At 37.9% G+C, this 20,992-nt stretch overlaps 1 protein-coding gene across 1 annotated transcript in view; it reads right to left on the bottom strand.

Moving 5' to 3' along the window:
* Positions 1-635: 635 nt before the first annotated feature.
* GPR158 (G protein-coupled receptor 158) overlaps positions 636-20,992 on the bottom strand; it is a 294,063-nt gene continuing 273,706 nt past the window's right edge. The window contains exons 8-11 of the mRNA XM_020911658.2: positions 13,416-13,554; positions 9,309-9,414; positions 5,844-5,990; positions 636-5,097 (exon numbers count right to left, since the gene is read on the bottom strand). Coding sequence (XP_020767317.2) covers positions 3,619-5,097; positions 5,844-5,990; positions 9,309-9,414; positions 13,416-13,554 — 1,871 coding nt within the window. The 3' untranslated portion in view covers positions 636-3,618. The remainder of the gene's footprint in view (positions 5,098-5,843; positions 5,991-9,308; positions 9,415-13,415; positions 13,555-20,992) is intronic.

Raw genomic sequence — 20,992 nt, 5'->3', positions numbered from 1 at the left:
TTGAACCCAGGACTCCTGTGTCTCCTGCATTACAGGCAGATTCTTTATCACTGAGCCACCAGGGAAGCCCATATATATCTATATGTAGGTATACCGGAAACGAACACAACATTATTAATCAACTATACTTCAGCTTAAAAAAAGGCAGCTGAGGGACTTTTGGTGGTCCTGTTGTTAAAACTCTGTACTTCCACTGCAGTGGGTGTGGGTTCGATCCCTGGCTGGGGAGCCAAGATCCTACATGTGAGGAGTTAAGATCCTACCTGCCTTGTGGCCAAAAAACCAAAACATAAAAATGGAAGCAATATTAAATATAACAAATTCAATACAAACTTTAAAAATGGGCCATGTCAAAAAAATCTTTAAAAACATTTTAAAAAGTTATCTGAATTAGTTTCTATTTGGCAAGAGTGTTCTTAAATCAAAACCATTAGTCCTAACAGGTATTACTGGCTCCAAATGACTACCCACAGCTCTGAGGCCACATTTGGTTAATGATACATTCCTACAGGTAGGTAAGGTGGGGATACATGTGCACAAGTGTACCAAAGCCCAAGATATACAAAATTCCTCCTAAAGTCAGTGAGGTGAAATACATTTCACTTTTGATAGATGAACACACAAATGATCCCAAATCACTTTCATATAAATGTTTTATTGCAGAGAAGTTATAAGTATTTACATGCTGTAACACATCACAACATAAATTTACCAAATATTTTATGATGAGATGCTGCGGGTTTCAGATAATAGTTTCAGAAGAACCACAGATTAAGTGAAGAGACTGACAGCTTTATTGACTCTACAACTCTGGGTTGCTAAATGCTAGAAGTCAAAGGCAGTGTTTTTTCAATCCTACCTGTCATCACTTGCATGCAGAAACCTAGGAAGCAAATACAAGAGAACTGTCAGGTGTCAAATCCATATGGCCACCAAAGTTTACAATGGGCTGGGTTATAATTCAAGTTGTAAAGCATTGAACTCTTGCATAAAATATACAGTTCTATTAAGATTGGTATAAATCTACTTATTTATAAACCCTGGCTTAAAAACAAGGACAGGATGCAGCCTGAACATGCAGTGAGAAGGACAACCTAGCAAATGTTTGTGAACTTCATAGAGTTGCTTCACTCGCTTACTGTTCTCAATCTGGGAAAATAACCTTAAGGGTTGCAGGTTTAAGCTTCTCTTGGTCATAAGTAATAGCAATGAAAGGCTAGGGGAATGCCCCAGGTGCTCTCGTTGATTGATGCTGGTGGAGGAGAATCTATGGGCTGTACTAAGGTAGAACCTGGCAAGTCTTCTTTAGGCCACATCTCTAGCAGGGTCATCCTGAAGTGCAATGAAAAGTCACTGATGCCTGACTGCTTATTTCTGAAAAAGTCAATAAAGTGCTAACAGATCTTGGACATAAATGAAAAAAGTAGGTGGGTCTGGATGCTCCAAACCAAATTCACAACTTGGTACCTTGAAGTCATCTTCCAAGGTCACCCAGTAGATAGGCTTTGATTGAAAAGGGAGGAGAGAAGGAAATGCATGAAGAAAGCACGAACAAATAGAATTTCTATATCTCTTCAAACCTACCCCACCATCCTGAGTAATGCACGAAGCAAGCAAATGGGTGAGGAAGATCTATGCACAGCTTTGCAAAATGGGGCAATGCCTGTTAACCCTGAAGACAAATCACTGAGAAAATTCTGATGATGAACAAGAAGAATTTCTGGTTTTCTTCTACTGAGTGTAGTAATCCTAAGAACAGCCCTGTATCCACTTTTGGACTCCCCTTTCTCATCTTCTATCCCCCTAGCATGTTTCTCCTTGCTGCTCAGAAAAATGAAAAAACAGTTACTTAGGCTGTGAATGTCCTAGCCAAACAAGCCATGGTACTTTAGTGTTTAGTGTGAGAAAAAGGAAGTCAGGGTTCTATTTTCAAGTGATTCATCTTAAAAGAAAATGAGACTGAGCTTTGCGATGGGATCTCTTTGCATGATCACACCAGTAGGGCTAAATCAGCAGCTTCGGATTTCCATGCCAGGTGATCAGTGTGGAATGCAATGCATTTTATGAAGTACGCTTTGGGGAGTGGGGGCTGTTTCGCCTTGCAAATAAACCTGCCATATGAAATGGTGAGCCTGGTAGCTCACCTAGGCCATTTGCAGGACGTGGAAGTTTTCCAGAGTTTGGAAGAATGAAGAGCCCACACTGCCTCATAGGCTTTGAGTAGCTCTGGTTATAAATTTCTTTGGGATTCGAGCCAGCAAGTTCTACCCCTGCCTGAAGTAATGAATAAGAGTTTATGAGAATAAGTAGTTTAAGGTAATTTAAAATATTATATATTTAGTATGCATAATAAAAATATATCCATATTATGGTCTTGATGCTATAATAATTTTCTCTCTTTAAAAATATAATCCCTTGAAAGTGCTAACGGGAGCTCCCTTTCTGTCTTTGTTTTCAAGGCAAATTCCCTGGCTCTGCAGTCCAGGAATTCTCTTGTCATTCCTAGAGGCTTCCCTTTCCAATGGTAATAATAATGCACAGTATATTTTTCTCACTTTTAGCTTCTTCCTTCCTTACGAAATGCTGCTAAGTATGAAATACTGTTAAGAGTTAAAAGGGACAATTAATTGGAATGAAGGCATTATCTATCTCTGACTTTGAACAAACAATAGATAAGTTGTCCTTAACTTATTGAGACGTGTGACTAAGAAGGACCACTTGATCTCCAATATTAATAAAGCTCTGCGTCCTCACAGGAAAAGTGCAAAACTCACTCAACTTGTATTAAAAAAAAAGACCCTGATGAAGACAGTATAACAAACCATGATGTGAAATCATAGAGTCAAATCCAAATTCACAATATATAAATCACAGCCTAAACTAAAAGGTTTTTTATCATAACAATTATGGCTTTCCAAGCCAAAGAAAGCTTATTGTACTTCAAGAATCAACTAAAGTTGATAGATAGCAGGTATTTCTGTAAGTTGCAGTAACAATTGAGTAGCGGCTGATTGCATAAATGTGTTGTGTCACATAATATCAAAGTTATTTGCAAAAATTATACAATCTGGAATGCTTGAATATGAGACACAACAAGGTACTGAAACAGACATTGATAAGAAAATGAGAGCCATCATTAATATAAAAGGGATTTTTGGATGCATTAAGTTAGCAGTGCTATCAAGGTTAAATAGGTAAAGTAAGTTCTTTTTAGTCAGCTACTTAGAATTTGGGGCATAGACACCGATACCTTCTTCTCCTTTGCAAAATCTTGTACCTCTTCTGTGTCTTCTGGTTTTCCTTGCTTGGGATCTTCCAAGTCCCAAGGATACGTATTGATCAGGGGCAGACATTGAGGTCTACTTCCCCCAAACACGCTGAAGTATAATGTTTTTCCCAGTGTGCCCTGGGAAAAGACCTTCCTGGGCAGTCTAACTTCTTCACTGAAGCCAGTCTCCCTACACCCTCTTCCATTCCTATCTTTCCTATTTCCCCCGACTGACCAATACTTGATGGGTATTTCTGATCCTTGTATCTTCTATCTTATATCAAATTCAGCGTTTCTTCCTTCTCCTTTTTTTTCTGGGGATGCTACACTTTAAAAGTACCCCAGATCTCTTACTTTCGAGGCCCTGCTATCTTATTTGCACTTAAAGCAGAAGAGGCAGGGAAAGCTACACTTCTTTCAGCATTTGGTTTATCTGGGGTCTCAAACTCCCAGGGACACACCTCAGCTCGTGACATTAAAGGTGGCTGAAATTTATTACTTGAGTTCTGGGAGTCAGGCACGTTTTGCTCAGAGGAAGATGTCTTTTTCTCCTGCTCTCCTAGTTGGTTGAGGTTTACATTCTCCACTTTTGATGCCACAGCTTTGGGAGGCAGTTCTTCACACTGCCGAGCACACACACTGGTTGCACAATGCTGGCCGCTGTTCTCACCTTGAGCTCTTCCCAGGGGAACCTGAGTCTTGGACATCAAATACTTCTCCTCTTCAAAGAGGGACTGACCTTGGCTCTCCCAAGGACACACCTCGGCCTTGTCTACGCTCTTCGGATTGGACTGCTGACACAGGTCAGCTGCCTTAGGCTTGGGATGAGATTTCTCCTTTAAGGAAAAAGTGGGGTTTTTCTCCATTTCAGAAGCTGCAATCGATACATGCTTTTGAACTTTCGATTCCAAAAGACCAGGCCCAGGGGCCAGGTCATAGATCTCCCAGGGGCACACTTCCCCAATGTCAAAGTTGTCCTTCATCTGGGTGACGCCTGGGCTCAGGTCTGAATTGGCAGTGGGGGGGTTGGCCCTTTGTTGCTTCATAATCCCCGATTTCTGGGGTTTTCTTGGATCCTCAGACTGACTGGAGTTTGGGCGGGCAGAGTCTTGAGTCTCTGCATTATCTGAATTGGAGTATTTTCTATTTGTCTCTTTCTCTCTGGGCAGAGCCTTCTGGCCTCTGGCCCGCTCCTCCACGCAGGCTGCCTGGGTTTTGCCGGCCAATCCGAGCGTTTTCTCCTTGGCACTGGCAATGACGCTAAGGGACTTCTGTAACACTGAGGTGCGGGTGGGCCCGGGCTTCTTCTCCGAGCTGAGGTTGTGGGCGCTGGCGGACTTACACACCAGAGGCACGGACTCGGTGGACACGGCCTGGCTGTCCTCTTGCAGAGGTCGGGATCGGTTCGCTCCCGCCGGAGACCCCAGCACAGAGTTGTCTGTAGCCTCCTCCTCCTTCCGGCTCTGGGCGGGAGGGCTGCCCGGGCCGCCTGGTTGCTCCCGCACATGCTCATAGGTGCTGTGCGATTTCTTGAGCGAGAAGACCCGGTTCCGCAGGGACTCTTCCTTGGGCTTCCCAGCGCCACCCGCAGCCTCCTGGGGGTTCTTCCTGCCTGCGCCAGACCCCTTAGCCGAGCCATGCTCCCCAGCATCCTTGTCCTCCTTGGAGCACTGCCGGCTGACCGTCTCTGGGATCTCGGTGATCCGCCTCATGATGGAACGGCCTAAGCCCTTCTTGGAGCACCGCTTTTTCTGAAGGTGGGGATTATTCGTGATCATCTTCTTCCTCTTATAGATTTCCAACTGGGCGTAGAGTTTCTTCAGCTCATCCTGCCAGAATAAGAGCAGATTCAAAGTGATGGGGGATGTAGCATTTCAGCCAGCTAATAACCCCTACTGTAATGTGAAGTCCATACACGGAGCTCTTCCTAACATCTCTGCTCCTCAACTTTCTCCTGACTCCTCTGTATCTTGTTTCACAGGGTGAACTTTTAGGACCCAAACCCCTGCATTCTGCACTTGCTTCATAGGATGGGTGCTTTGAACTCGTGAACTGCATGAACTTGTGAACAGCCTGGACCATGACAAAACACTGTTATCTACTGATAAAACCTTATTCCTGAATAATACCGGAAGCATCATGGAGCCATTGATAAAATTACACCTAATGTTAGATTAGGTTTTTACTGTACAACTGACCATCAAATACTAAAAGCATCTTCTTCCTCCAAATGCTGACATATTGTCACAGACTATTTTAAATAATCCACACTCTCTGCTCACAGGTCTATTTACCTTCCCATCAGCAAGATCTCATAAACCATTATCATGGGACATAAAACCAGTTTATCATCATGGCAGCTTAAGCCAATTAAGATGATCAAGACTGGCCTGTGTGGTCTAACTTATACTGTGATTCTATGTTTCAGAACTGGATAAACTCTGCATGTGATGCCTTCAGTCCTTACATAATCACACAAGTTCTGTAACACAAAGAACACATGAACACCTGCCCACACATGTATGATGTGTGAATGGCCTAATCTAAAACAGAAAAGTAGAAATGCTGGTATTACCCGAATGTCTTCTGGATCCAAGCTGTGCTCACTCCAGGCTGAATTGATACTGCTATTCAGGTAGGATCCAGATCGGCCCATGTCTAGCTCATCTTCGTATGCTTCTGTTGCAATGTCATCTCGTGGGTTATTGCTTGAATGTGAAAACTGCAACAGAGATTCAATACGAGCTGTAGACATTAATCCACTGGAGGACACGGCATAATCATTTTTCTAAAGGTTCTAATGTTACATCATTTCCTCAGCTAAGATGAATTCATTCACTGAACTCTTTACAAAAGATCTGCTGCCATATTTTGTTCTGTTATCCTTGTTACATGATAGAATCCTTAGAATGAGGTATTAATAATACTTGGTTCCCTCTCTGACTTCTGTTTACATTCTTGTATTTTTTCCAGGTTCCCAGGGTTAACTCACATTATTTCTCTTCAATGATAAATGCATTTTGAAATGAAAATAAGTAGAAGAACCCAAAGAAAGGTTCTCTGAGGGTACTCTGAGTACACTGTACTCTCAAAGCAGCAATTTGGACCCACTGGCAACTGAACAGGAATATTTTTTCCCAGCAGTGGGGTCTCTCTGGTGTCATTTCACTTCACACAGAGTATGCTGTATTTCATCTACGGGCACAAATTGGAATGAACACAGGATTGTGACTTTCAGTCCATCACACAGAGTTTCAAACAAACTAATTTCAAAACTGAGGGGATAGGAGATCTGAATTCTAGCCTTGACTGCGTTGTCAGTGAGATCTTCACTGGGCCATCTTCACATGGGCCACCTCTGAGGAGCACAGTGATCCTTTTAGCTTACAGGGCTTGGGCTGGATGGTGTCTAAGTTTAAAAGTGCAAAGAATCACTGAAATAACAGATTTTTTTCCCTCTAGCTCATCAGTATTCTCAAGTGCCTCCTTCATCACCTTTTGGTATATTCTAATTATCTTCATGGAGTCTCTGGACATTTTTCAGTTTCATGTAGTCTTGCTGTCTCTACTCTTTTTCAAGTGCAGAAGTAAGAAAGAAGGAATTGGGTAAATGATGGCAACAGAGAGACTCTAAAGCATCCAGCCATACTTTATACAATGAATAAAACAAGTGACTGTCCTATGAAAATTGGACATGGGTTCTCTTCTCTCAGCTGGCCATCAGGTGAAATATTCCTTTAAAAAATGAATAGACTGCCCTTTGACACAGAAACACAGAGATGTTTTAATGTCAACTGTTGTTCAAATATTCAGCTAGGCAGGTGAACATAAATTGGAGATAATAGGTAAAATGGCAATTCTTTAAGTAATAATGAATATTTTATATTTGGGAAACTGATGAACTTTCCCACTGACTCTTCTATGTATGTTTGTGGGAACCACATGTGCCATAAACTTGAGGCCACAAAGATGAAGAAAATAGACCCAAGTCCTCCAAAATCTCACATGCTACTAGTTAAACCAGCTGGAGATTACTTATAAGAATGGAATTATTTTTCTTGAGCAAAGTCTTAGAGATTATTGTGAGCTTGAAAAACAATAATTTGTCAGGTATTCTCCATTTCCTGCTTTCTGACTTTTCCTTAACATGTATCTCTATCTAAAATATTATGTTAAATATTTATTTTGTTTGTCTTTTCCATTTCCTTCTATCCTTCTCCAGAATATAAGTACCATGAGAGCACAGACTTAGGTCTGTTCATTACTCTTATTCTAGGATATTGAAGAAAGCACCTCAAAACTGTTTTGAATTACTTATTTATTGAGATATAACTCACATATCATAACATTCTCAATTTTAAACTATACAAATCAGTATTTTTTAGTATATTCTTGAGGTTGTACAATCATCACCACCATCTAATTCCAGAATATTTTCATCACCCCCAAAAGAAACCTTTTTAAACAAATTAAGCAGTCACTCCAAGCCCCTCTTTCCCCAGCCCATAGCACTACTCATCCACTTTCTGTCTCTTCAGAGCTGTCTATTACATTTCACATAAATGGAATCATATAATATGTGGCCTCTTTTATCTGGCTTCTATCATTTGGCATAATGTTTTAAAGGTTTGTATCATGTATCGGTGCTTTATTTCTTTTAATTGATGAATAATATTTCATTGTGTGAGTATTTGACATTTTGTTGGCACATTGTCAGTTGATGGACATTTGTATTCTTTCTACTTTTGTGCTACTATGGATAATACTGCTATGAACATTCATGTAAAAATTAAAGAAAAAAATTTAAACCAGCTTTATTGAGATATAATTCATATGTGGAGAACTGCATATATTAAATGTCTACAATTTGATGAGTCTGGACATATGCAAACACCCATGATGCCTCACTACAATCAAGGTAAGAGACATCAAAAACAAATTTCTATATGAACATATTCTTTCAATTCTTTCTGGAGCTCAACAACAATTTATCGAATCGATCAATCAATAGTCTGAGTATACACTCATCTAATAAAAATATAATATTATACAAAGTATAAAAATGGTTAAGATAAACTGCAGTAACAGACTAATCCACAAAAATTATGACTGTTTGGTGTCATTCAAGTAAGGAAGAAATTAGGCATGCCTCTCTGTTTAAAATTCCTTGGCCTTTTCAATCAGGCTGAATTTCAGTGTTTTGGTTAATTGTGAGAGCTGAGGTAGAGAAAGAAATCACAATTCTGATTTTGGCTAATGTTATATTATAGGACACTGATAAAGCTATATAATATTCTAATATTTTGTTTTTCTACATGTAAAAAACCAGAATGATGATAATACGTATGTTTTCCCCCAAGCTCTGACATCATTTTATTCCAGGCAGACTTATTGTTATCATGTCATAGATGAGGAAACTGAAACTCAGAGAGATGAAAAGTCTTGGCTGACGCTACATTACACAGTCAGCTCAGGTGGGGCATGAGTTCCGAATCCCTGTATTCTGAGTCCTGGCCCACTTTCCTCCACTTCAGAATGCTGCCTAGATAAGTCTTTCTTAGAATCTCTCATTGTTAAGGAAGATCCTTTTTATACAACATTGTAACTATTTCTATTTACATAAAAATTCTCTGAATGATTAAAATACTACACTTTCTCAAATATGAATCCAAATAAGAGTATTTGTAGAAAAAGATAATTCTGTTTAAAAATAATCTTGAGGTTATAGCTACAATGAAAGGTCATCTTGAAGCCCTAATAATTAAAACATAAATAGATAGCAAAATGTTTGGAAAAGGACTGAACTGGATGATGAAGTTTTTGTAGACACTAAGGTAGTTAAATATTAAGTGAGATGTTTAATGAATCTCCAAAGAAAAGAGATGCCTATTAATAGTTTCCTGACTTTTAAAAATACTGTAGCATGTTAAATCTTCACACCACCTTTTGCCTATATTGCCAGATATTTTTCAAAGAAGAACCAATTTCATTCTCATTTAAAATAACTGTCTTGCAAGAGAAAAGAATGTTGGAGAAATACCTTTGGAATCAAAAGCAACCCAATGGTGACTGTCACAGTCAAATGAGTATGTGCAAAATACAGCATCAACATCCAATCAGACTGAAGTCTTGAGGCAAGAACAAATCTGAAATGAGAATTCACCACATTAGCAACCCAACAAGATCTCTACTTGAAACACTATGATACTTGCTTTTCCTCAATGTATCAGTAAAAGCAAGGAAGTAAGAAGTCATACTGCTGTTTCTTCTACAACATATATTGCACTGGCCAAAAAGTTCCTTCAGGTTTTTCTGTAAGATCTTATGGAAAAACTAAAATGCAAATGAACTTTTTGGCCAACCCACTATTTTCATCATGGAAGAATAAGGGTCTAAGGAATCCTAACTAGTGCATGAGACATAAACTCTTTATTTCCTTAAATTATCAATAGTAAGAAAGATAGCATATACTTATATAATGTGCTAAACATTTTCTTGATTAGTATGTAGGTAAGTTGAATATGCAAAGCATAAGCAGTGAACACATGTGAATTCCTCAAAAGAAGAGTAGGGTAAAAATTGATTATTTCAGGGAAATTTGGATTATAAGACACAGTCAAATAACTCTTGATCATAACAGTCTTCATTTAAAAACATTAATTAGAACTAAGGAAAAAAATGGGTAAATATGTATCTTAGTAAATGATCCCAGAGACTGATATGGTAAGCAATGTAATGGGAAAAATTAATGTACTAATGGTTTATAAAGTACATCTTTTTTAACTATTTTTAAACACTGAAATATAGTGGATGTATAAAGTGCATCTATTAAAATACAAATTTTAGTTTTTATAGGGCATCAAACTATTTTAAAATAATTTAAAATGTTATATTTAAAACCTTACAGAGGAATTTATAATGCTCTGTTCCAGGATGGCCCTGCAAGTAACATGTGTAGGAAAAATTCATTATTGATATCTGTCCTCGCAATTTTGGAATATATTGACAAATCAGTAGGTACATGAATATGTACTAAAACTCATGTTTTAAGGATTTATCTTTATGCAAAAAGCAGGTATTGCTTTTATTAAGGTCATTTTGCACTCATATTCTTTTAATGTTTCCCATCTATTGTTTATCCATGAAAGCTAACTATGAGATTTTGGAATTAGAGAATTAGCATTTTGTTTCAATGATACACATTATCAAATTTGAAAAGCTAAATCCTAAGAGAATGCTTATGATATAATCATGAAATAAACATGTGTGCATGTATGCTAAGTCACTTCAGTCATGTCTGACTCTTTGCAGTGTTATGGACTGTAGCCTGCCAGGCTCCTCTGTCCATGAGATTCTCCAGGCAAGAATACAAGAGTGGGTTTCCACTTCCTATTCCAGGGGATCTTCCTGACCTGGGGACTGAACTTGGGTCTCCTGCATTGCAGGCAGGTTCTTTACCCTGGGGTAGGAAGACCCCCTGGAGAAGAATATGCCAACCCACTCCGTATTCTTGCCAGGGAAATCCTATGCACAGAGGAGCCTGGCAGGCTACAGTCTATACGGTCACAAAGAGTTGGACAGGACTGAAGGACTAACACACATACTTTCTTTACCAGTAGCACAACTTGGGAAGCCCGAAATAAACATATATGAATATAAAAATAGAGGAGGCTAATTTTATTTCTGCATTATACCATATTCAGGACAAATGTACTAAATACATATTATTAATATTTAAGATAAAATTTCCATCAAGGCTATTTGTTCCTCATTTTTACCCCCATCTCCCTATTCCTCCAAAATCAAGGTCAAATGGAAGCTCAGGGGTTATCAAAATGCAGAGAGAGTCTTCCCTGTGTCTGGAGACATAAACAACATAGACAGAAGTGCAGAATGACTATGGTCCTTCACAGACAACTAAAAGAGATTCTCTGGATTAACATCTTTCTGAATTCCTTTGTGAGAAGGGTAGCTTCATACCTGCTTTGAACATGACTGAATATTCACTGTGTTCAGGGATGGAATACTTTGGAATCCCATCTGTGCTAAGTCAGGTAAGATTTCTTTTTAAGTGCTAAAATAGGATTATCTTACTCAATAAAAAGCTACAGTCTTTGAGACAAGAGTATTGAAGCACTGAAGCAATATAAAATGTACCCCTGAAAAGAATACAATGCCAATCTTCTGGGGCCACAGCCAGTCCTGGAGTAGACAGGTACATCAGAGGAGATGGATTTACAGTCTAAAAGCATCCTATGTACAAGGAATTCCTATCTCAAATGCCAACAGAAGTTGAAACTAGCCTGACAATATCTGGAAAAAAGAATGGGCACATATGTTTTTAATTAAACCAGTGACTCTTCCAAAAAATAAATTTGAAATATACTAACATCAGTTGTCCTTAATCAGCTTTTAATTACTGACAGATTTTTTTTAGGTTGTTCTTTTGACTAGAAATATCTTAAGAACAACTGAATTTTGCAGTTGTAGTAAGGCTTCATTTAAAAAAATAGTATTTCAACTAAATAGGTCTAAAAGTCAGGTGCATACAAATATTTGAAAATTGAGGTTAAAAATAAAGGCAGACTTTTAAAAAGTTTTGCACTTTCCCAAAAGTTAGACTTCTGCTCGGTACTAAAAATAAGTAAAGAATTAGAACTGACTGAGCAAAATGCTTTCTCACTATTTATCCTTCTAGACTTAACCCTTTTAGCTTATTTTAGGTTCTTTTTATTCAGTCTGACAGTTTGGTAAGAAAGATAGCAAATCTGTACATAATCTGTAGTAATAGTTTTTAATTTATATATATGTATGTACAAATATGTATACATACATATATGTATACATAATTTTATATTTTAAGTAGATAAGAAGAACATATATATCCTATTGATATAAAGTATCTTTGCTGATGTTGGATGCCTTATTTAATATTATTTCACTCCAGGAAAAATTTGCCAAGATAAATCCAGCTGATTTAAATTGTTATTGCTTCTTATCCTTGTATAGAGCTTGTATCTACATGAATACAGCTAATGGATTATATGATTCTTCTGGTTGAGCTGGTGGCTGTTTGGGACTCTGTAGGAAAGGTCTAAGCAAAATAAGAAAGTTAATTTTAACAAGTATTTAACATGTTTCCTATTAAAACTGTTTTCTGAAGTGTGGCTGTGCATTCAGATATCAACTGAATACAAGATATCATTTTATGATTACTGACTAGAGTGAGAGATGATAAACATCCTGCAAAACATCCACAGACCATCACTTTTTCATCCTTTCTTTAATCTCTATCTTTCCATTGAGGACCAAGACTAATACTCAAAATTTCTAATTACTTTAAGTGTGTCTTAACTTTTAATGTATAGCAAGTAATTGAATGGCATCTCTTTGTTGTTTTCCAAACTATTGGATTCCTTTTATTTTCCTGCAGAGACTTATTTTCAATTATGAACCAGGTGAAAATTCTCAAAAGATAAGTCATACATATTTCATTTTCTTCATTTTTCATAAGCCACTTTCTTTCTTCTCTGTACTCTTTGCCTATAGAGACATATGGAATAACAAGAAATGCAGGGCCATGTATTCTTACCATAGAAAAGTCATCCCTACAGTGTGATGATGAAAAATATCCAACGGCACACAAAAATCCAGCCATCAACTTGAAATGAATTTTGCTTTTGAATTCAACAGATTTCACATATATAAGTTATCTGAGTGTTAGGATTTTGAAAGTATAAGCTAACATAATAAACATGAGTAAAATCACAGATGATTTATCTGTATCTATTTTATAATGTATGTATGTATTGCTTTATAGCTTCAGAACAAAAAGTATGACATACTATAAACAATACCCAGTGACAATCCCAGAAGTGGTTTAACGTAATACAATAACAGTGAGCTCCCTTTCAAATAAATGAAGGCAATAAACAGCTCATCAGAAGGAACTAAGAACAGCAGAATTTTTTTTTTAAAAAAAAAACTGTATTCATTTGTCATTTCTGTGACAAAGAAATTAGTCAACATACAAAACATTATCCTTCCTAAATCTTTCCATTATGCATCTTATCCAGTTTTGCTGCTTAAATTAAACTGCAACACATCAGAAAAATAAAGTTATTTTGTGACTCTACAGATCACTTGCCTAATTGTATGAAATATAGCGGAGATAATGAGCTCATTGTGAACTGCAACAGCCATATAGCGCGGCTCATGAAATGCTGAAGGGACTGTCCGCACTGCATAGCAGAGATAAACACCCCACAGGAGGAATAAAAATTCAGCTGTGAGAAGAAAAAGAAAAACACACAATCTGCTGTTAGCTTTATAGGTGAAGGAAGAAGTAAAATTTAAGCACTTTAGCAGGCATTTTGTGTCTATGATAGAAACACACAGAAATAGATGCACACAAAAATGTCATTCACATATGAATACATAGGCCATGTTTATTTTTAATTTTTATCGAGTGTATAGAAGGTTTTTCATAGGTATATTCTATTTTTTTAATTAAAAGTTTTTTAAACAGTATTTGGTATCTCAGATTTTTTTTTTTTTTTTGAGAATCAATAGCTTTTTCCTAAAATGTGCAAAATAATTTTCCACATCCTGAACCTAAGTTTAAGCTGTTCACAGAGCCTCTGAGTCACAATAAAGTCATCAAGGTAGCAAAAGGCTTACAATGTATTTACAAATGTATTTACATGCAGCTTCGAGATATTTAAGTTCTTAATACACTGAGTCTGGCTCAAAGACCTCCATTGCCCGAACTGTGAGAAAATTGGTTGCTAAACATGCAGTGGCATATTTTATAAGTGAACAATCATGGTTTTCACACCTGACGGACAGCTAATCTTTGGTGGCTATATGCCAAAGTTTTAGTGAAATTCACCATCACCTTGTTCTCTTGCTCAAGCCAGAAGAGACAAGATAGTGTGGTAATTAAGGATAGGGCTTCAGAGTCACGCAAGACCTGATGGGGAATCTGGCTGGATCCCTAATTAACTCCACATTATCTGACGTGAGTTAACCTGCTGGTCACAGTTTCCTTCTCTGGAAAATGAGAATAATAAAAGTACATATTTCATGGGGTTATTTGCTAATGAAATCCCATAATGGATAGAAAGCACTTAGCAGTTTCTGATAGAGATGATGTCAGATAAAACAAATGTTAAATAATTAGTTCTTTTGGTTAAACATCTCCTTTGACTTTCTGAAATTTAAAAACTTTTTTGGCTGTGCTGGGTCTTTGTTGCTGTGCCCAGACTTTCTCTAGCTGTGGTGAGCAGGGGCTGCTTCTTCATTGTGATGCACGGACTTCTCATTTGCAGCTTCTCCAGCTGTGGAGCGCGGGCTCCAGGGTGTGTGGGCTTCAGCAGCTGTGGCACGTGGGCTCGAGGCTGCAGGTTCAGCAGTTGCGGCACAGGAGCTTAGCTGCTCCACGGCATGTGGGATCTTCCCAGACCAGGTATTGAACCCATGTCTCTGGCACTGCCAGGCAAGGGCAAGACTCTTCACCACTGACGCATTAGGGAAGTCCCTCTTTTGATTATTTTTTTCAAACTGAACATTGTTACTTTAACCTATTCTGACCAAGTAACTGTTACCATGCATTTTCTCTGTAATACAATACATTACATTGCTTAACATGACTTCATGGGACAATAATACCCGATTAACAAAAAGAAAGCTCTAATTAGCAAAAAAACATTTCACAAAATGTGTTACCTAGAGGTAAGCTACTTGCATACTGAAATACTGATTTCTAGTTCCATATGCCCAGGTGTTTTACCTGCTAAAGTTTCTACCAGTATTTAAACAATAAGCCCTAAGTAAACACATTTTTACTCAAAAACCCTGATATGGTCAAAAGCCAAACAGAAAATGAACCTCACTCAAAGATCTCCATGAGATGAGAGTGGAGGTCTCCATTATTCTGTATGTTGGCCACTGGCCATGTCTGTGAATGTTCTTCCTAGCCAAGCTTATTGGATTGGGAAAGGGTCTTCATGGAAAGCTTCCTTTCCTGAGGCTTGTACTTCTGTCCATGGTATTACTATTGCCTCCTCACTCGGGTTTGAAATCTCAGAGCCACCCTTCACTGCTACATTTCTACCTAGACTTATTTTTCATATGTTTTACTTCTCTCAGTGCCCACAATTACAATCTTTGCCTAAGTTTCTATAAATTTACTCCTTATGTATTAACTGCCCATCTAAACTTGGATTCACCCTATATTAATTCATTCTTTATAACAGCGACAAGTTCATTTTTCTAAAACTCCACTTTGATCATATCAGGATTTGTCCAGATCTCCATTTGGGTTCACTGATCCATATTAATATTTCCCTTAGAAGATTCACTCACACCTAGTTAGGACCCTGGAATTAATTTCTGTTCCCAAAGAAAGACTACAGGGGTTCCTGCCAGGGCAGGCATGTTTCAAGACTTTGATGACTTTCTTGTCAGAAAGTTTCAAGACTTTCTTACCCCCCAAGGCTTCCTGTTGGCTGCCCCATTGCTTGGCTGTATTCTTTTGTGCTCCTGTAGTTCTTAGACCCTGATTTCCTGTCTAGTCTCTGACCCTCAGGTGAGCTCTTGTGAGGAACTGCTTGTATCTTCATTTAGAAATCTTCAGTAGTTCACTATTATTTTATAACTGCTTGGCCTGGCACTTTTCGCCCTCTATGACCTCATGTTATACAACCAACATGAACTCCCAGAGTTCCCCAACATGAACTCTGAGCTAACCCAGGAAGACTCACTGTCCTCTGAACACTCCAAAGATTCTTGCTTCTGAGTCTTTGTTTATGCTATTACACACACACAAAATCTCCTCTGATCCACACTTCCAAGTTTTAACCAATCTTTTGTTGTTCAATTCAGGTCCCACCTCCATCCCTAGGTCCTCAGGCATGATTCTAACTTACACTGAAGTTTCCTTCCTCATCTCTTATGGTTTTCAACTATCTATACCACACCATGCAGAGAATAATATGCCACACAATATATAACTGGGAGAAAACTGTTCATGGAGTCTTGAGCCCTGACTGTGATGATATTTTTCAGGACAAGAATTGAGTCTTTCAATTATTTTTTCTACCTTTGCCCACAAAGATGATAGCAAGGATACTGATCACACATGGATAAGATTTAATAAATATATGTTGAATTGAATGAATATAAATGATATCAGTTTCATGTATTTAAGAGATATAGGCTTTCTATTACCTTGCCACTCCACTTAACACTGATGGATGTCTAGATCCATCTAACATCTATATACACAATTTAAAGATCATACTGGCATTATGATTAATAAAGGCAAATGATACTTATTGATGGGCCATTAAGTGTGTGGTACTTGACATTCAAGAATGATGAATACGAAATATTATTAAATAACACTAATACAAAAATGTGCTGCAGTTGAAGGATCCACATAAAAGTGAATTATGAAAACTTTATCTTCTGGTCACTTATAGCAGTGTTTTTATATAATGTCATATTGAACACCTTTTTTTAAAAAAAGGAAAGTAGTTATCAAGTTAATTAGTGTGCTACAATGAAAAATTACATTTAAAAATATGACAAAATAAGATTCCTCCAAACAGCTAAGCTGAACATTAAAATCATTTCATTAGCAATATCAAACAACATGCTCCAGCAGAAAAACAATTTATTATTCAAAGTACCAATTAAACTAAATGTGATTTATAAAAGTTGTGCTGAGGAAAAAAAAGTCAGTTTCATATAATTAACTTTAGACTAACACTGTAATCAGTAAAGAAAATATGCAGATGTTACCAAATTTTGCAGTGCTATTTCATGGGAGTTGAAATATATGTTGTGCCTCTGCTTTAGAAAATAATTTCTGGTGGCAAACGACTGATGGGAGGCATGGGTATAGTTAAAAAGGGAATTGAGTTTATATTTAAAGATTCAAATAGGGCTTTCAGAAAACTGAGGTATTCCATTTTTAATCTACAAGGAATAACATTTCATTTAAAAGTTAACTACCATAGCCTTTAAAAAGTTAATACACCATAATGAAAGTAATTTCAAGTTATCTTTCCAAAGGTCTGGGTCAAGCAAAGGAGTGAGAAATAACATTGACACTGAAGATGTCCCAGGCTGGTGATCTTAGAACAGCCACAAGGGCTGGAGAGAAGCAGCCTCAAAGTACAAATGCCTCTCAGGCTGTGACCCTCTGCTTTACCATGCTGCAAAGGCCTTTTGTATTAATAATGTTTTACACTTCTTTTGTGCTTCTTCACTCAGTTGTGTCTGACTCTTTGTGACCCCAGGATTGTAGTCCACCAGGCTCCTCTGTCCATGGGGATTCTCCAGGCAAGAATATCAAAGCGGGTTGCCATGCCCTCCTCTAGCAGATATCCACAACCCAGGGACTGAACCCAGGTCTCCCACACTGCAGACAGATTCTTTACCCTCTGAGCCACCAGGAAAGCCCTTATGCTTCTTAGCACATTTAACAATTATTTTTACATGGCACAACTAAATATATAAATGAAACATTTAGCCTTCCTTTTCCAAGTGTTTCTTTTAATGTTGTCGTCTGTTTTTCTCTAAATCCTATCCACTTAGAAAATTTACAAAGTAAACTTACTCCATTTTATTCTAATAATATGGTGGACTGCACAGAAGTTATCATTAGGTCAAACAACTAAATACTGCTCGAAAACAGCTCAAATTCCAGCATTCCAGGGTTTGGCTGCAGACAGAAACCTTGATATTCTGAAGGCTTATTTATCTTTTCTTTGATTTGAATAAAGATAGGTGTGAGATTTACAGTAGTGAAAACAATGAAAAGGATACTTCTGATAGAATTTTAAAGGCAGGATTGACTTTGTGAGACCACGTGGTCTTGGGGGTATATTTTTGAATGTGTGGATGTGGCCAGGAAGGGGGTGGTTAGCAAGTTGCAGGAATTCTGTTTGTTGTAAAATCAGTGTACTCATCTGAGAAGCATGGAGAAGATGGATGTTGCCGGGAGTTCACAACTGAGAGTTCACAACTAGGACTCTGCGGGCCGGGAATGCCTGCCCCCTTCTCAGCTCCTGGGAGCAGTAAGGAAGGGATGGGCAGAGCTGGGCTGTAGGACATGCCCATGGACAGGCCCACTGAGAAGTTGGCTCCACTCCTGCTGACTCACCATGAACAGAATCTGGATCCCAGGTCTCCTGGTTCTCCTGACCAGTGTTCTCTAAATTACATCCTTCGTTGGAGACTTTATTTTGCTTTATTACTTACTAGAGGCATAGACGATGGCTTTGACTACTGTGGGGGATGGGTCTCAGTGAGCTGAAGCAGGAAAACTCACAAGCCTTCTCATTCCTCCATACTTAAACCTCAGGAGAAGGCTCTGTGCTCGCCACAGTTACTGCAGACATCGGAGTGGGATGGGGGTATAACAGGCTGGAATTTGCAGTCCATATGGGTTAGCAGTTTGCTTTCAAACTATGATAGTCATTTTAGTACAAGTAAAAGAGCTGCCAAAATCTTTTGACAACAGAGTTAATCTATAGGCGATCTCTACTGAAGCAACAAAACCTTTTTTTGCCCATCTTAATTTTTCACCCTTTAAAACCCAACAGTTCCATGGGGGAGCTGAAACACCTTAGAAGCTATGACCACTACAGATATCTTAATTACTCCTGCTCCATGTCCTTTAGGCACTGCCCCAAGACCCCATCCCCAAATTTCTTCACTTCTAAAAAGAAAAATGGCACTGTAAGGATAAAATGAAGGAACAAAATTAATTTATCCTTTCTCTCAGCCCTTCAGCATCATAACTACACCTCAAAGAAATAAAACATCGTTCAGAAGAAGTAGTCTGTAGATAAACAAGGAAAATAATCTCTACTTCACTCATTGAAGAAACTATCAAAAAGACCTTCAAAAAGTATGAGTGTATCATATATAGAATCTAAACACAACACAACAAAACAAAACCACATTGAACACACAGAAACAGTACAATGGTGATTGACAGGGGCTGAAATTGTAGGGATAACTTGGAGAGTTATCAAAGGATAGATTGGTCAAAGGCTACAGATGTTGTTAAAAGATGGATACATCCTGAGGATCTAATGTACAGCATAGTAACTATACTTGAAATATGCTAAGAGAATGGATTTTAAGCATTCTTACACATACACACTCACACCCCCCCCAGGAAACTATGTGAGTTGATGAATATGTTAATTAACTTGACTGGGGGAATCACTTCACAATGTATCACATGTCAAGTCATTATGTTTAAATATATTACAAGTTCGAAGATCATAATTCAATAAAGTACAATATAAAATTTAATGAGAAATTTAAAATTTAATGAGAAAACAGAAAGAGAAATTAAGGAAACGATACCATTCACCATTGCAACAAAAAGAATAAAATACTTAGGAGTATATCTACCTAAAGAAACAAAAGACCTATACATAGAAAACTATAAAACACTGATGAAAGAAATCAAAGAGGACACAAACAGATGGAGAAATATACCGTGTTCATGGATTGGAAGAATCAATATTGTCAAAATGGCTATACTACCCAAAGCAATCTATAGATTCAATGCAATCCCTATCAAACTACCAACGGTATTTTTCACAGAACTAGAACAAATAATTTCACAATTTGTATGGAAATACAAAAAAACTAGAATAGCCAAAGTAATCCTGAGAAAGAAGAATGGAACTGGAGGAATCAATCTGCCTGACTTCAGACTCTACTACAAAGCCACAGTCATCAAGACAGTATGGTACTGGCACAAAGACAGAAATATAGATCAATGGAACAGAATAGAAAGCCCAGAGATAAATCCACGAACCTATGGTCACCTTATCTTCGACAAAGGAGGCAAGGATATCCAATGGAAAAAAGACAACCTCTTTAACAAGTGGTGCTGGGAAAACTGGTCAACCACTTGTAAAAGAATGAAACTAGAACACTTTCTAACACCATACACAAAAATAAACTCAAAATGGATTAAAGGTCTAAATGTAAGACCAGAAACGATAAAACTCCTAGAGGAGAACATAGGCAAAACACTCTCTGACATAAATCACAGCAGGATCCTCTATGACCCACATCCCAGAATTTTAGAAACAAAAGCAAAAATAAACAAATGGGACCTAATGAAACTTAAAAGCTTTTGCACAACAAAGGAAACTATAAGCAAGGTGAAAAGACAGCCCTCAGATTTGGAGAAAATAATAGCAAACAAAGCAACAGACAAAGGATTAATCTCAAAAATATACAAGCAACTCCTCCAGCTCAACTCCAGAAAAATAAATGACCCAATCAAAAAATGGGCCTAAGAACTAAACAGACATTTCTCCAAGGAAGACATACAGATGGCTAAAAAACACATGAAAAGATGCTCAACATCACTCATTATCAGAGAAATGCAAATCAAAACCACAATGAGGTACCATTACACGCCAGTCAGGATGGCTGCTATCCAAAAGTCTACAAGCAATAAATGCTGGAGAGGGTGTGGAGAAAAGGGAACCCTCTTACACTGTTGGTGGGAATGCAAATTAGTACAGCCACTATGGAAAACAGTGTGGAGATTTCTTAAAAAGCTGGAAACAGAACTGCCATATGACCCAGCAATTCCACTTCTGGGCATACACACCGAGGAAACCAGATCTGAAAGAGACACATGCACCCCAATGTTCATCGCAGCACTGTTTATCATAG

This window comes from Odocoileus virginianus, chromosome 9, assembly GCF_023699985.2.
Source record: "Odocoileus virginianus isolate 20LAN1187 ecotype Illinois chromosome 9, Ovbor_1.2, whole genome shotgun sequence".
NCBI classification, from domain to species: domain Eukaryota; kingdom Metazoa; phylum Chordata; class Mammalia; order Artiodactyla; family Cervidae; genus Odocoileus; species Odocoileus virginianus.
The sequence above is the reverse complement of the archived record's forward strand: the minus strand, read 5'-3'. Positions and strand labels throughout refer to the sequence as shown.